We start from the raw sequence: 17463 nt of genomic DNA on the forward strand, positions 1-17463 counted from the left end.
TCGATCTCTCCGTTTCCTCATTCCTGCACTCCCAGTTTCCTGATATCCGTAAAACGATGACTGGATTTCTTGTGAAATCTATTAGTGCAGTCTATTGCACAACAGCTCTTTCCCATTTTAGATGCGTTTTCGCTGTATTCGAGCTGGACGTTAACGCTGCCACTGTCTTTTTGCCACTCAGTGCCGCGTTGCCGCTCAATCGATCAATTTACATAGTTCGCATCTGTGACGTCATCCGCATACTGTTACGCCCTTGTTTTGCCAACCAAACTCACTGATGAGAGTTGCGATTATGCAACATACTACAACAAATTATAAGCGAATAAAATGTTTGCGTGAATGTATGCATAAATGAAAACAGACTACACAGTGTGCACCCTTGGTCACGCTACTGAAACGGAGAAGGGAAGATGGATAATAGCGAGGTTTATTAACTACTCGGAGAAAATGGAAGGGAGTGGGGGAAGCGCGTGTGCGCTGTCCGCAGTCAGCGATGGAGCCGCTCCGTCACAACTTTACTTGGGTAAGGGCTCCCTCCCACCACCGTCTGCAGTTGGTACTGTGGGAGTGCAGGAATGAGGAGACGGAGAGATCGAGTCGAGTCAATCCCGTTTACTCGCCACACAAAACAACACCAATACAGCTCAATCTCTCGTGGCAACCAGCTAACCGCCTAGACTGCTGCAAACATGGCTCCTCCCAGAAACTCTTAAGAAGTGCCACTCTGAATGTCCGCCTTAAAGGAGCAGCAGCCGCTGGTGAATCTACCCTCAATTGTGTATCACCACAGTACAAAACGCTGCTGCTCGGCTTATCACCGGGACAACAAGGCATGACCATATGACTAATCCACCAAGCACAGCATATCCTGTATTTATCTAAATATTGCCTTTACTATTTTAATATTGCCTAAATGTTGCCTTTACTGGCAATATTTTTAATATATGTTTATATACGAATATAAATAGGGCGTTGCTGGGGAGAGAGACGTCTAGAGTGCCCTACTTAGTTTGCTGCGACCGCGACCCGACCCCGGAGAAGCGGCTGAAGATGAATAAATGAATGAATGAATGAAGTAATTAATTAATTAATTAATAATTGTAGCGTGCATGGATAAGAAGACACGCTGGCCGCTGGCTGTCGGGTCTGACCCTTTAGTCGAGCGGTTAGCGATGTTTTCTGCGGGGCGGGCGATACGGGTTCGCTTCCCGGCCGCGGCAGTTCCGTTCCTGTGGTTGCGTTGTCCCCCGAATTCGCTACAATATATACACTCACCGGCCACTTTATTAGGCACACCCGTCCAACTGCTCGTTAACGCAAATTTCTAATCAGCCAATCACATGGCAGCAACTCAATGCATTTAGGCATGTAGACATGGTCAAGACGATCTGCTGCAGTTCAAACCGAGCATCAGAATGGGGAAGAAAGGTGATTTAAGTGACTTTGAACGTGGCATGGTTGTTGGTGCCAGACGGGCTGGTCTGAGTATTTCAGAAACTGCTGATCTACTGGGATTTTCACGCACAACCATCTCTAGGGTTTACAGAGAATGGTCCGAAAAAGAGAAAATATCCAGTGAGCGGCAGTTCTGTGGGCGAAAATGCCTTGTTGATGCCAGAGGTCAGAGGAGAATGGCCAGACTGGTTCGAGCTGATAGAAAGGCAACAGTAACTCAAATAACCACTCATTACAACCGAGGTATGCAGAAGAGCATCTCTGAACGCACAACACGTCGAACCTTGAGGCAGATGGGCTACAGCAGCAGAAGACCACACCGGGTGCCACTCCTGTCAGCTAAGAACAGGAAACTGAGGCTACAATTCGCACAGGCTCACCAAAATTGGACAATAGAAGATTGGAAAAACGTTGCCTGGTCTGATGAGTCTCGATTTCTGCTGCGACATTCGGATGGTAGGGTCAGAATTTGGCATCAACAACATGAAAGCATGGATCCATCCTGCCTTGTATCAACGGTTCAGGCTGGTGGTGGTGGTGTAATGGTATGGGGGATATTTTCTTGGCACACTTTGGGCCCCTTAGTACCAATTGAGCATCGTGTCAACGCCACAGCCTACCTGAGTATTGTTGCTGACCATGTCCATCCCTTTATGACCACAGTGTTCCCATCTTCTGATGGCTACTTCCAGCAGGATAACGCGCCATGTCATAAAGCTCGAATCATCTCAGATTGGTTTCTTGAACATGACAATGAGTTCACTGTACTCAAATGGCCTCCACAGTCACCAGATCTCAATCCAATACAGCACCTTTGGGATGTGGTGGACCGGGAGATTCGTATCATGGATGTGCAGCCGACAAATCTGCAGCAACTGCGTGATGCTATCATGTCAATATGGACCAAACTCTCTGAGGAATGTTTCCAGTACCTTGTTGAATCTATGCCACGAAGGATTAAGGCAGTTCTGAAGGCAAAAGGGGTCCAACCCGGTACTAGCAAGGTGTACCTAATAAAGTGGCCAGTGAGTGTATATTTATTAATATAATCCAGTGAGTCAAGTAAATTGACAGCTGATGACTGCTTATGGCATGAAACAGGCTTGTACTGTCTCATAAAGAATTTACTTGACTCACTGGATTATTTTGCTCCTTATTTGTTAAGCACTTTCCCTGCCGCTGACTGTTTCTTTTAACAGTTATTTATAAATATATTTATAAATTATAACATATATAGATCATAATAAATTATAATTTATTTAAAATAAATTATATTATAAATCATAATATTGTGGCAGGATGAGGAAAAACACAGGAGACGAAGGCGAGTTTGAACTTTATTCCTCAGCTCCAAAACCAAACTGAAACAGGAACAACCTTGCACCAGAGAGCCCCCCTGGCTCTCTGGTGCCCCCCTGGCTCTCACCCAGCAGGGCTGTGAGCTGGGGGCGTAAACCACGCCCCCAGCTCACAGCCCTGCTGGGTGAGAGGCATAGCCTCTAGTGTCCGCCACAATATATTTATAAATTTATAAATACATATAAAATATATATAAAATATATATATATATATATAAATATATATATATATATAAAATAAATATATAAATGTAAACTACTAATAAGATACGTTAGCCCCTAGCTAACGAATCTGAGCCTTTAGCCGAGCGGTTAGTGATGTCGCCTTGTGGTGTAGTACACCTCGTAGCGAATGCCGCACCGGGCAAGAAAATAAGCGGTTACATAAATATACGTGAAAAAGTATAAAAAATTATATATTTATATATAGAATATATATTTATAAATATAGTGCAGAAAAGTCGGTGGGGGGGCAGCCCGGGAACCGCTACCACAGCCGGGACGCGAACCTGTATCTCCCCCTCCGCAAGTGACAAAGTTAACCAGTCGACTGAAAGGTCTTATTCGTTAGTCAAGGACCAACGTGTCTACTTAACCATGCACGTTACAATAGCGTTCTTTTTCGGAAACCGTCAATGATGTCGATAAAAGTGCTCAACAAAATGAGGAGGGGAATCTTAAGATAGAGCAGCTGATGAGTGCGTGACGCACGAAACAGGCCTGTACTTATATGAATCAAAGTTGTTTGTTTTTCCTACATCTATCTTAATAATTATAAACATACAAATATATATACCTGTTGTATTTTGGATTGATTTTTAAAATTTTATTGCTCACTTTTAAGGCCTTAAACGGTCTTGCTTCCTACATACGTTTCTGGTTTATTGGCCTGGTATACATACACACTCTCGGCTATTACGATCAGCAGATGGAGCCCTAATAGTTATTCCTGGGTCTCGGTTTGTCACAAGGGGTGATCGGGATTTTGCTGTCCCACACTATGGACCTCTCTTCCTATTGAACTAAGTGTCTAGCTTCTTTTAAATCTCGTCTTAAAACTTTTCTTTTTATGAAAGCTTTTACTGATTTTTGATATTCGTTTTGATTTATTCATACTGGATTTTTTTTTAATTCTAACTCTTACCTTTTTTTCTGTATCTTGATATATGCAAGATGTCAAAAATATTGAAATTTGTTCTATTTGCGGACAACACGAATATATTTGGTTCTGGTGAGAATTTACAGCAGCGGTTTTGGTGGTGACCACAATAGAGATGGAGAAATTAAAACGGTGTTTGACAAAAACATCCATCCCTCCATTATCCAAACCGCTTATCCTGCTCTCGGGGTCGCGGGGACGCAGGAGCCTATCCCAGCAGTCATTGGACGGAAGGCGGGGAGACACCCTGGACTGGTCGCCAGGCCATCAAATTATCCTTAAATCTGGACAAAACAGTTTATGTTGTTGGGAAATTATAGAATAAACACAAAAGTAAAAGTAGTGATTGACAATGTTCAACTAGAAATAGTATATGAAAATAAATTCCTAGGTGTGATACTAGAAAATCTGCTGGAAACCTCACATAACATATGTGCGAGCAAAGCTAACATGGAGCATTGCAGTCATGAGAAAAGCGAGACACATTCTGGATCATAAGTCATTGCACACTCTGTATTGTTAATTTATTTCACCATATCTGATCTATTGTGCGGAGGTATGAGATAACACCTACAAAACCAACCTACAACCATTAAGAGCCATAAGGATGGTTAATAATGTAGGATATTGTGAACACACCAACAAGCTATTTTTAAAGTCAAGTGCATTGAAGTTCAAGAATTTAGTAGAATTTAACACAGCACAAACAATGTTTGAAGCAAGAAATAATCCACTACCAAGTAATATACGAAAAACATTCTCAGTTAGAGAAGGGGAATATAATTTGAAAGGGAAATTAAACTTCAAGAAATTATGTGTTCTTACAACTTTGAAGAGCATGGGCAATCTGTAGGGTCAAATTGTGGAACAGTCTGAGCATTGAACTCAAAGTACAAACATTACATCGTTCAAGAAGAAGTACAAAGGACTGATTATCAAGATATATAGGAATGATGACGAGTTGTGTTAAGTTTTAGCTATTTCTAAACATTTCTTATTAGTTTTTTTTCACTTTTCTTTCTATGACACCGATTATCTATTTGGGTTATGCGTAGCATTGAGATCTGTTTATTCTTGGTACATGACATTGGGGTGTGTTTTTCTTTCTCTTTCTCTCGTTTTTTTATGTGCTTTTTCTCTTTTTTCTTCCATTGCTCAGAGTTTGTATCGTGCAGCAGAACTTGCATTGTATTTGAACTATATAATATAGTGGGAATTGAGTTTGTAATGTATAGTAGCTGAATTAACTTAAGAGTAGGTGAGAAGGGGAAGGGGAAAAATAAGTATATACTTCCTCCTACTCTTTTTCCAGCATGTAACAAATAATCTGATGCATATGTTGATTTGTTCACTGTGTTTGAGGTGTGAATTTGTTGATCACTTCATATTATTGGAAATGGCTTATCTGTATGTTATATCCTGCTTATTATTTACTTGTTTGAAAAATATCATCATTCGTTCATTCATGGTCGGATTAAGGACTGGACGTTAAAGATAATGTAATGAAAATATGTTGGATAACATTCCACTTTGTGAATGAATGAATTACTTTTTGAAATTATTTTTGGAATAATGGGGGAAAAATTGATATCATAAAATAGTTCCCTTCAGCTTTGCAACGCAAAGTTCATAGCATTGTGTTGAAATGATACACAGCCAATAATCAGGCGTGATCAAAAGGATCGGGCGTTAAAGACAATGCAAGGCAAATATGTTGGATGAAAAACTACCGTGTGAATGAATGAATTCATTTTGGAATCATGCAGTCTTTTATTTTGTCACTTCCCTCAAACCTGAGGAAAGCTATGACGAACTACCCAACCAATGCGGAAGAAGCGGAGCACGCGCTGTAGGGACTGAGGCTGCGCAGAGGCAGAAAGCTAAATCATGTTAGACAAGAGGAGTTTCGGTCGTCGCCATTCTTCAACAATGTCATCTGCTGCTATATATGTATTCCTTCTGATCTGGTGCCTCCCAGCAAGGGCCGGTAAGTTGCGTCGGCTGCTAGTTTAAGGTTAGACTGTTGAAAAGCTAGACAAGTGCCATGATATGTTTAAATCTGGACACCGTCTTCCATTAAGTTAGTCTACCAACTAGACTAGCCTAAAATTACTAACTTTAACTCTGCAAAAAAAAAAAAGGAAAACATCTTTCTCGCCTGTCTGCCTGCTGGTTTGTCTATCTGCCTTTTCGCTAGTCATTTGATGTTGAAGCGAGGTACGACGAATCGTTTGTGTATTAGAGAGAGAGGGGGGGCTACGTGGGCGAAAAAACACGAACGATTGACAGCCTACGTGAGTTGAGGATATTGCTGTTTCTCTGCACCACATATGAAACAACACTCTCGTTTTGTGCCTTTTGTTCATGCCAGAGAGTGCAGCAAATACATATTTAAAAAATGCAATCGGTTTAGAGTTGTTTTTTTTAAAATTTAGGGGCATCGTTTCATCAATGGTTTTATCAAAATTGGACAAAATACCATAATCAAATAACAAATGAAAAAATTGACACAAATATTGTATGTCAAAATCAAGCTAAGGTGTTATTAAATTCTGTAGTTTGGCTGTGTAACTGGCACTGAGTGACTATTGGAGTCTACAGTGAAACCAGGATTACTAGGAGTAATCTGTTCTTCGATTCAAAAGAAATTTGCTAAAACCATGCATTATAGAGTACTGGGAGTAATGGGTTGACAAAAGAAGTGGTTTTTAAACTAGTCATTGGGGGGACGCACATTACTGCTGGTTTTCTATTCTAACAAGTTGTTAATTACGTTCCCGTTATGTCAGGTACCCTACCATCTTAATGGTGGTGGTGGGCTTTTCCAATAAGCGTACTTTCAGTAATTGTGACCTCGTGAACATATGAAATGTAACCTATTGCGGACCAAGCACCGTCCCAAAACACAAGTTGGCATTTAGCTAACCCTCGTTCAGTGTGTTCACATTGCGTGGGAGTAAGGAGCTTACAGATGACTTCCCTGTGTTTTGTGAATCGCTCCTTCATTTGGAATGTATAAAAGTCCAGTAATGGAATAAAAAGTTGCTGGCGATGGTGGATTTCACAGGCCTTCAAGGGGTCAGTGTCACTCGCATTGCCTCTCATCTGCAATGGTCGGAAATGTATCTCGAACTTGGCTGCTTTGGCGCATGTCTCCTGGAAGATTTTTTGCAAACTGTTTCTGAATTGGATCGTATTTCTTCAACATGTCTGCCGACCTCGTCTGCAGAAGAGATGCAGCTCACTAGATCTCAGTTTTCTTTTTGAAGAAACTGGGACAGGTGGAATGTTTTAGCAAGCGTCTTCTCGCAGACATTTGTTGTAAGCATGAATTCAGTTTTATCAATTGCACTGAAAAGCTGGTAAGCTTTAACAGACGAATCACCAGAGAATGTGTCCGTGATCTTTATCAGGCTAGAGCTCACTGGCTCATATTGCTCATTAAAAGTGAATATGGCTTCGTGACGCACTACCCATCTTGTTTCACCCAGGGAGTGATTTTCTACCCATCTTGTTTCACACAGGGAGCAGAGTCTGGTTTTCTTTTGATGAGGCATAAGCCGCTGTATTTCCTGTCTCAAGCAGGCGGGCCGGAGAGCGGAATCATGAAAAAAGTGGCAAATTTCAGACACAATGCCAAAGCAATTTCTCACTAACTGAGCTGTACGGGGACTTCCGGTTATGGCGAGGGACTAGGGGGTCGCACATCTCAAGCTCTGCAGCTACCGTGTAAATTAATCCTACAATACTAATCCGAATCTTGTCTAAAGTCACGCAATACGTGTATAAGAGTACCCAGAACTAAAATGTCAGGGAAAAACCCGAAAGAAAAGGCAAAGAGAGAAAAAGAGAAGGAGAAAAGGAAATCGCGACACGAGGAAGAGGCCGAGAAGGTTAGCGACGCCATGCAGGTTGAAAATATGGCTAACGAAGAAGACGACCACGAGGAAGATGACGAAATGTTAGACACAGATAAGAATAGAACCTAGATATCATGAAAGCCATACAGTCTTTGAAAAGTGGACTTTACAAGAAAATTGATGGAGTGCAAGCGACAATTGCGGATGTAAAGAAACAAATACAGGAATGCACGGGCCGCATGGAACAGGCCGAGCAACGGATTTCTGACGTGGAGGACGACGTTAAGAAGCTAACACCCCGAGTTAGCACGCTGGAAAACACCGTCAAAAGCCTTACTGACAAAATGGAGGACTTGGAATGCAGGAGTCGGCGAAATAACGTAAGGTTGGTGGGCCTACCGGAGAAAGAAGAGGGCCAGGATGCACCTGCATTTCTGGAGAAGTGGTTGCCGGAGGCTCTGAACATGGATCCGCGGGAGGGCTTGGTGGTGGAGCGGGCTCATAGAATCGGCGCTCCGGTAGACTCTCGCACGGGTCGTCCAAGGACATTGATCATGAGGTTCCTGAACTTTAAGGACAGGGAGCGAGTCCTAAAGGCAGCCAAAACCAAGGGACAGGTCCTTTACAAGAACACGCCGGTCCGTTTTCACATCGACCTCTCTGCTGGGGTGCACAAGATGCAGCGCGGCTATGACCAGGTCCGGAAGAAGCTGAGAGACCAGGGGATCCACAAGCACAGAATCATCTTTCCAGCCCGGCTCCTGGTAACACACGACGAGAGACCCCACACCTTTCAAACCCCGGCAGAAGTGGAGCGGTTTATTCAATCCCTCGGATAAGGACTGATGCAGTAGGCTATTAAGCTCACTTTATTTTATTTTATTTCCATTTACACGAAAGATGTAGCTACGTGTTCGGGCTGTCGCCATTTTGTTTTTGTTTAGGCTTTATTTTTCTACCTGGACAGGACGGAGTCTGGTTTATAGCTAGACTATTCAGCTTTTGTGGAATGCACTTAACCCTGAATGAGAGACAATGTCCAAGCACCAGCCGAAATGACATGGGCACATCCAAGTAGGCCTAGACCTAAGGGACAGAGAGAGTCATCATGGGTTTATGCGCCTGTCGGAGGAAGGAAGGCCCAATGCATCGCGGACTCTTGTGACCAGGCTACAGACTTTTCCCTCTCCTCGTCTTCCAGTCTGCATGCACGGGTTCCAGGTTTGTGTATGTGCTCGGATGGTTAATTTTATATATGCCTACATGTTGTTGGCGTTGAACAGTTCATTAATGATGTTATGTGTGATTAGTATTTAGAAAAAGTAAGATAGCGAGCTAGAGCGAGAAGAAAAGAAAAGTTGGAGAAACTCGTTTTAGCGGTAGTTAAACGTGGGATGGGAGGGGATGTCCAGAGTTCCTGGACTTTAGGTTCGTATGGGGTTGAGGGTGGGTTGTTGTGGTTTCATTTTATTATTTATTCTTTCATCAGTGGGTGTGGTTTGTCAAAGTACTTCTTCACTACGGTTCCTAATATAACATACCGGAATCAATGTCAGAGAGTTGCAAGGTAAAATTTACTTCGTGGAATTGTAGGGGTTTGATCAAACTCACAAAAGTGAAGCAGGTAATGAGCAGGATAAAATCCTTGAAATCAAAAATCGTTTTTTTTACAAGAAACACACATGGTGGATGAGGACGTTCCCAAAATAGCAAGACGATGGCAGGGTCAAGTGTTGTCTGCTCCTTACACCACTCATGCTAGAGGGGTTATGATACTAATTCATAAATCGGTTCCATTACGGGTACAGCATGTAGTTAAGGACCCTGCAGGGAGGTATATTATAGTCCAGGGTAGGTTATTATCTGAAACCTTAACTTTGATAAATGTTTACGGCCCCAATGAAGATGACTCTAAATTCTATAATAGTCTGTTTTTGACTGCTTCAAATCATCCTGGGAAATACATAATAGCTGGCGACTTTAACTGTACGTTAGATCCTTCAAAAGACAGGTCAACTGGTTTAGATGATACCCACAGTAAGTCCAGAAAGACGATACACCATTTTATGAAGGAATTAAATTTGTTTGATGTTTGGAGGCATGGTAAACCGAACGCAGTAGAATATTCCTGCTATTCCGGTACTCATAGAACTCACTCACGCATAGACTACTTTTTGGTTTCAGCGCTACTTGTCTCCAAAATAGATGAATGTCATTATAGTAGTATAGTTCTGTCTGACCACGCTGCAGTATCCTTGACCTATGAAGATAATAACTTAGTGTGCGACCCCCCGAGATGGCGTTTTCAACCCGGGTGGCTTGCGGATCCTACACTCATAGATTTCTTAGATAAGCAGATTGACCTGTATTTTGAATGTAACAAGTCCCAGACTTCTGCTAGCACAAGGTGGGAGGCTTTCAAAGCCTTTATCAGGGGCCAAATCATTTCCTTCACTAGTTCCAAGAAAAAGGCTACACGACTTGAAATGAAGACATTAGATGAGGAAATTAAAAAACTGGAAACAGAAATATATAATAATAGAAATATACCTACAGATGTTCATACAAGACTGCTACTGCTTAGAGCACAGTACAATGAACTGGCAGCTAATAAAGCGGCTGCTGATTTAATGAGACTCAAACAGTCCTACTATGATCAGGGGGAAAAGCCCGGAAAACTTCTAGCATGGCGCATTAAACAACAACAAACAGAAAGGTCTATTATTGTATTGAAGTCCCAAGTGGTAGAACTATAGTGGACCCGACAGAGATTAATGAAGCCTTTAGAGACTTCTACAGGAAATTATACAGCTCTGAGTGCTCTCCTAATCTGGACACGCAAACACAATTCCTAGACAATCTTAATATTCCTAAAATTTTGGAAGAGGAAAGTAGAGTATTAGATCAAGATGTAACTGCATTGGAAACTGCAGAAGCAATTGGGTGTATGCAGGCTGGAAAATCAGCGGGTCCAGATGGCATCCCTATAGACATTTATAAAAAATTTCAAACCAAATTAATACCACCCCTCTTGGAGATGTTTCAGGAATCCTTTGAGAATGGTCTTCTCCCTACATCTATGAGGGGCGCCCTAATCACTTTACTCCCAAAACCGGGGAAACCAAATACAAAATGTGAAAATATGCGTCCAATTAGTCTCCTAAATTCTGATACAAAAATACTCTGTAAAATTCTTGCAAGAAGATTGGAGGATCTTCTACCTAGAGTAGTGGGAGAAGACCAGAACGGATTCATTCAAGGGAGACAGGGTTTTCATAACGTTAGACGAGTGCTCAATATTTTATACAGTCAGAGGGAGGCGCCTGACACGGCCTTACTTTCACTTGATGCAGAGAAGGCCTTCGACCGTGTTGAATGGCCTTATCTGTTTGAAGTGTTAACACGATTTGGCCTTGGGGATACATTTATCAAATGGGTAAGATTGCTTTGTACAGGGCTTACTGCAGAAGTTTTGACGAATAGTAAGGTTTCTAAACCTTTTAACATTTGTAGAAGTTGCCCTCAAGGGAGCCCTTTATCGCCTTTACTTTTTATCCTAGCGATAGAACCTTTTGCTATAGCGGTGAGGACACACAGCGATATTTATGGAATTCGAGAGGGACATCTGGAGCACAGGGTAGCACTCTTCGCCGATGATGTGATATTAATGCTTAAAAATCTGCATAGATCTATCCCAGCGCTCCTAAGCCTTATTGAATCATTTGGGAAAATATCTGGTTATAAAGTTAATTACTCCAAATCATCTATAATGTTACTGAATGAAACAGAGAGGAAGAATGGTCTTGTTTATGCTTCTACCTTCAACCCAACAGACACATTTACATATCTGGGAATAAAAAATGTCCCTGAGGTGAATAAGATTGCTCAGTCAAATTATGAGCCCATCCTGGACGCTAGTATTGCTTTGATAGAGCGTTGGACATCCTTACCTATTTCAATGATCGGCAGGATTAATATCCTAAAGATGAATATACTTCCCAAATTTCTTTATTTGTTCCAGAATATCCCCCTACCCCCTCCTTCATCTTTGTTCACGAAAATCAAGAAACTGTTTACCAACTTTATTTGGCAAAATAAACGTCCTAGATTACGTCTATCTTTACTTTATCTACCATATGATCGAGGAGGCCTGAAATGTCCAAATATCCAATGGTATTACTGGGCAGCACAATTAAGGTCGATTATGTTTTACTTCTCATCTGGAAGTCCCCCAGCTTGGATTGATCTGGAAGCCTGCTCTGTTAAACCAGGCTTACCATTGCACCTGTATTTGTATTCGGCAAGCCGTAAATATCTGAAGAAAAATACAGACAACCCTATAATATTGAATATGATTGATGTTTGGTTCGATGCTTGTAAGTATTTGAATATAAATATGTCCCGGTCACGCTTCAGTCCTATTTGGGGTAATGCCAATTACAAACCAGGGCAAAATGATAGGGGATTTAAATTATGGGCTGAAAAGGGGTTAAGGAAAGTGCAAGACATGTACAGGGAGGAGGATGAAGTATTCATGTCCTTTGAGGAAATATCTACCAAGTATGACATTCCAAGGACATTCCATTTTTTCAAATATCTTCAGCTAAGGAGTTTTATATCATCCTGTCAAAGCCATTCATTAGACATTCCTACTATTTCTATATTAGAAGTTGCAGTCACAAAACACTGTTATGATAAAGGTTTAATTTCAACTATGTATGACTTATTTGTATCTGGATCTGATGAATCATCAGAGACAAAACTGAGATTATGGGAGGGAGATATAGAGGAGGAAATATCTTTAGAAGAATGGAGTGAGGCATGTAAAGAGGCCCAGAGACAGACAGTTAGCAGCAACCTAAAGCTTCTACAGTATAAATGGCTGATGCGTACATATATAACTCCTGTTAAATTGCACAAGTTTAATGACAATATTCCTGATACCTGTATTAAGTGTAGTGAGGCAAGGGGGACGCTGTTTCACTGTATATGGGAATGTGTGGAAGTGAAAACCTTCTGGCAAGATGTTGTTGATATGATTGATCAAATTTTGTCAAAGAAATTACCATTGAGTCCAAAGCTTTTTATTCTTGGTTTATATCCTACCACCCCACATTTACATAGCAATGAGTTCAGATTTATAGATATGTGTATATTACAAGCAAAACGTGTAATTGCTCTTAATTGGAAAAGTGTTGATGGACCAAGAATTGGTATGTGGGTTAAAGAAATGGCCTCAAACATGTCAATGGAAAAGATAATGTATATTGTTAGACGTAAACAAAGTGTTTTTGATAAAATCTGGGGATTGTTTCTGTACTTCCTAAGACGTAATACTAATGTTGGTAACTTGCTTAATCAAGAACAAGCTCTGGGGGAGTAGAACAACTCTATCTAACTGTTTATATGCGTAAAAGCAACTGAAAAAAACCACACCCTCTAATCAGTCTGTGAAAGAAATTATTGTTATTATTATTTTATTTTATTATTTTTATTAATTGAATTTTTATCTTTATTATCTTCTTTAACCCTGCTTTGAATTGTATTACTTGTTATAGGGCCAGGGTTATGGGGGGGGGGGGGTAGGGTGAAAATGTTTGCTGCACTGAGCTATTACTTGTTTTGATGTAATTTGCAAACAAAATTCAATAAATATATTGCTTAAAAAACTGAGCTGTACGGCATTTGTTCAACACCAGATTTAGTCTGTGACTCGCACAGTCCACATACACAGCATGCTTATGCTTTTCTTTCAGTTTTGCCTGTGCCCCGTTAATACGGCCACTCGTGGCAGAGGCCCTGTCATAGCCCTGACCACGTAAGAATCGTACATCAATGCCTGCTTTCGTGATCTGTCCATCAATAGAATTGGCAATTGCTTCTCCAGTCAACGCTTCTATGTATACAAATGACAGAAAGTCCTCTCTGATTGCATATTTGCCATCATCATGCTTATCTTCATATCGAATGCAGAGAGACAGCTGTTCTCTTCCAGAGCAATCTTTCATTTCATCCACTAGTACACTAAAACATTTAGCTGCATTTATTTTCTGGACTAGTTTATTTGTCATGATATCACCTATAGTGTTGATAATCTCATTCTGTTTCGGGACTGCAATAGCTTGAATTCGCATGAAAGTGACCGAGGTGCTGGAACAGAGCTTTGTCACCAACTACTGCCCTAAATCGAAGTAGCACTCTGAAATTCCCAACGTTGTGTGTGGGCTGATCAAGCCCAACTGGCCCCGAATCTACATGCCCTTGTAGCACGATTTCTTGACGACCACAGAAAATTATGGTTTCAATTATGTGTGGTGTTCCCAACACAGAATATTAACTAGTGTGGGTTGGTTGGTTTTGAATGTGTACATTCAAATGTGATTGGTGCTGAATGAGGTGGAGGTCAGCTATTGGTTGTTCCTGAAGAGTATATAAGGCAGAATCGCCACCAGGGCGTCCTCTTGGTACTCCGCTCTACTCGGAATAGCTAGGTTGTTACAGCGTAAGACTAAATATACTACGTTACTGTCTTAAGTCTGCCGTGTGCACTTTCCAGTTATCTACTTAAACAGTTTAGAACAGTATTAGTGTTTCATACACGACATTATGCTCTTCAGTTTTTCCCTGTTTTCTGTAACCTGTCATTTCTTCTCAGAGTCCAATTTCAGTGATATGTCCTCAGTTTTGTTTTGAAGAATCTGTTCAAAGTGGTCAGCTCTAACGCTTGTGGTATTTTTTTCTTTGCATGATCTCTGAATGCTTCTAATGCATGCTTCCAGTTTGAGAATGGTACACTGACTAACTTTCCGAATGTAGCGTTACCTCCTTTGCCCAAACCGTCCATCGCAAACGAAAGGCAATGCTTGCAAAAACAACCATTTGCATGTGCCGAATAAACTAGCCAAGTATATTGTTTCAACCACTGACGCTGAAAACTTAGCCTACCATCATTCACGGGGAATGAATGTCAAGGGCGTCCAGTCAGATGAATAAACGTTTCTCCTGTGCTCATCTGAAAGTCCTTTACTTTGTCTTTGTGAAACATAGTCCATTATGTCAGACTTTGGTGAAACGTTAACAGCAGCCGCTACCGGCGCCGCCTCCTGTGCTGTTTGATCCCCCGCCGCGGCCTCCTCTGCTTGCACCGTCGTCGTATCCACCGTTAGATACTCCGCCGGAAATGCCGCCGTCGCCGACAAGATCAGATTCAGAGGCTTTGGACTTTTTCGGGGGAAGGAAGAAGTCGCTGATTTTTTGTTTGATCCATTGCAGCTAGCTAGCTAGCTAACGTTAGTGATGATCACGGCTAGCTAACGATTTCCCTTTCGAATTGAACGATGAATTCGCACAATAGCTCAGTTATGATTGGCTTGCTGTAAGATAAGATAGTATGGCCAATAGCATACATGATTACACAAGATAAGTGATGTGAATTGTTCAATTTATGTCTCTCAAAGAAAGAGGGTGGTTAAAAATCCAGGTAGCTTACTGATTGGTTTATGATAAACTCACTGCACATTTATGGGAATTATTCAGCACAGGGACTGCACAAAATCAGTGTTATTTGATATAGCTGTGCTGCACTAAACGTAATCCGTGAATAAGCAGTTTGGAACTGTCAGAAAATATTTGGGGGGGGGGTTAAACCCGAAATCCCCCGCTCCCCCCGACTACGCCAGTGGCTCTGCCCACTTGAGTAGGGCAAGGCTGCAGCCTGGAGCTCTTCGTGAAGCAGCCATGTGAATCACGGAACTGAGACACGAAAACGGATTTCAGTCAGGGTTTTTCCTGGCTCAAAATGAGGTGGGGGTAGTACCATCCTGATCATGTGCACTCATGTGCAGGTGAACGGTGCCTTGAACTGGCTCAAACAAACACTTTTTACAAGCAACGTATTTTAGGAGTTCTAATAATTATATGATTGAAGAAAATGACAATTATCACGTTTAAGCATTTTGTAACGTGCATGGATAAGTAGACACGTTGGTCCTAGACTAACGGGTCGGACCCTTCAGTCGACTGGTTAACGTTGTCGCTTGCGGTGCAGGAGATACGGGTTCGTGTCCCGGCTGTGGCGGTTCCCGGGCTGCCCCCTGCATTCGCTGCATTGGTGTCAGAAGTGAGAGGGGTGAGGTCATCAGAAGCGCGTGCGCCTAGAGGCATGAGGGAGTTGATATGCTGAAGCGCCAGGACGCGTTTTCCGAAGGAGGGGGGTAGTGTAACGTGCATGGATAAGTAGACACGTTGGTCCTTAATTAATGGGTCGGACCCTTTAGTCAACTGGTTAACGTTGTCGCTTGCGGTGCAGGAGATGCGGGTTCGTGTCCCGGCTGTGGCGGTTCCCGGGCTGACCCTGAATTTGCTGCAATATTTTATTAAAGATAAAGGTGCCCTGTTCAACGTTAAATTAAATACAACATAAAAGTTAATGTGCAGCGTGGGGGCACAATGCTTTTGGCATAGATAACATCATGCCCTCGTCGTTACGGCTGAGCTGTTTTCAAATCAAAATCAAATCAATTTTATTTGTATAGCCCAATATCACAAATTACAAATTTGCCTCAGTGGGCTTAACAGCAACGCAACATCTTGTCCTTAGACCCTCTCATCGGATAAGGAAAAACTCCCTAAAAAACCCCTTTAACAGGGAGAAAAAATAGGAAGAAACCTCAGGGAGAGCAACAGAGGAGGGATCTCTCTCCCAAGACGGACAGCGTGCAATGGATGTTGTGTTCACGCAATTTACATTATACAACATTGAAAGAGGATAACAGAATTATAATGGACATAAACTTTATGAAGAACATGATGCACAGGATGCCAAGCAGTGTCCACGTGCCAGCGGAGCAGTCCAGGACCCAAGCCACGCGACCAGCATCATCACGTAATAAGAAAAACTTAGGTGAGTAGTGGAAGGGCAGGCAGCGTCCAAATGGCGGCCACCATCACCATGGAGACCTAGGAGGAGAACCGACCGCACATGCATGCAAGAGAGACTCACATGACACCATTCAAACACAGAGAAAGAGAAAGCAGAAGACATCATTCAGAGAGAGAGAAAAGACATGTTAGAGAAGAGAACAGTTTGCAATAGTCATTAGCCATAATCAATTAAGTCATCAATTCGTCATAATCTATACTCGATAATCTCGTCGGCAGAGGATTGGTTAGTAAATTCATTGAGACAGCAAACCAACCCGCCATCCAGTACAGGTTGTGAAGCACTCAACTTAAAGGCAACTAGTTGTAAACTAAGGCAAAAAGATGAGTTTTAAGTTTGGATTTAAAGGACTCAACAGACTCCGATTGTCTGATGGCAGCAGGCAGTTTATTCCACAAAAATGGAGCCCGATAGGAAAAGGCCCTGCCACCAGCTGACTTCTTTTTAACTTTGGGTACACACAGGAGCCCTGTATTTTGAGAACGAAGTGCTCGAGATGGCATATAAGGTTTAAGGAGATCAGACCGGTAGGATGGAGCAAGCCCATTTAGGATTTTATAAGTCAGCAGAAGCACCTTGTATTCTGATCTAACATGGATAGGAAGCCAATGAAGGGAGGCAAGAATTGGTGTGATATGGTCAAATTTCCTAGTTTTAGTTAGGATTCTAGCAGCAGCATTCTGAACCATC

General features: G+C 41.9%; 1 protein-coding gene across 1 annotated transcript in view; it reads left to right on the plus strand.

The window, feature by feature from the left end:
- The first annotated feature begins 4756 nt into the window (after positions 1-4756).
- The window catches only part of il10rb (interleukin 10 receptor, beta), a 38793-nt gene continuing 26086 nt past the window's right edge, over positions 4757-17463 (plus strand). Inside the window, exon 1 of the mRNA XM_056289714.1 lies at positions 4757-5959. Coding sequence (XP_056145689.1) covers positions 5860-5959 — 100 coding nt within the window. The 5' untranslated portion in view covers positions 4757-5859. The remainder of the gene's footprint in view (positions 5960-17463) is intronic.

This window comes from Lampris incognitus, chromosome 11 (assembly GCF_029633865.1).
Source record: "Lampris incognitus isolate fLamInc1 chromosome 11, fLamInc1.hap2, whole genome shotgun sequence".
In the NCBI taxonomy this organism is placed as follows: domain Eukaryota; kingdom Metazoa; phylum Chordata; class Actinopteri; order Lampriformes; family Lampridae; genus Lampris; species Lampris incognitus.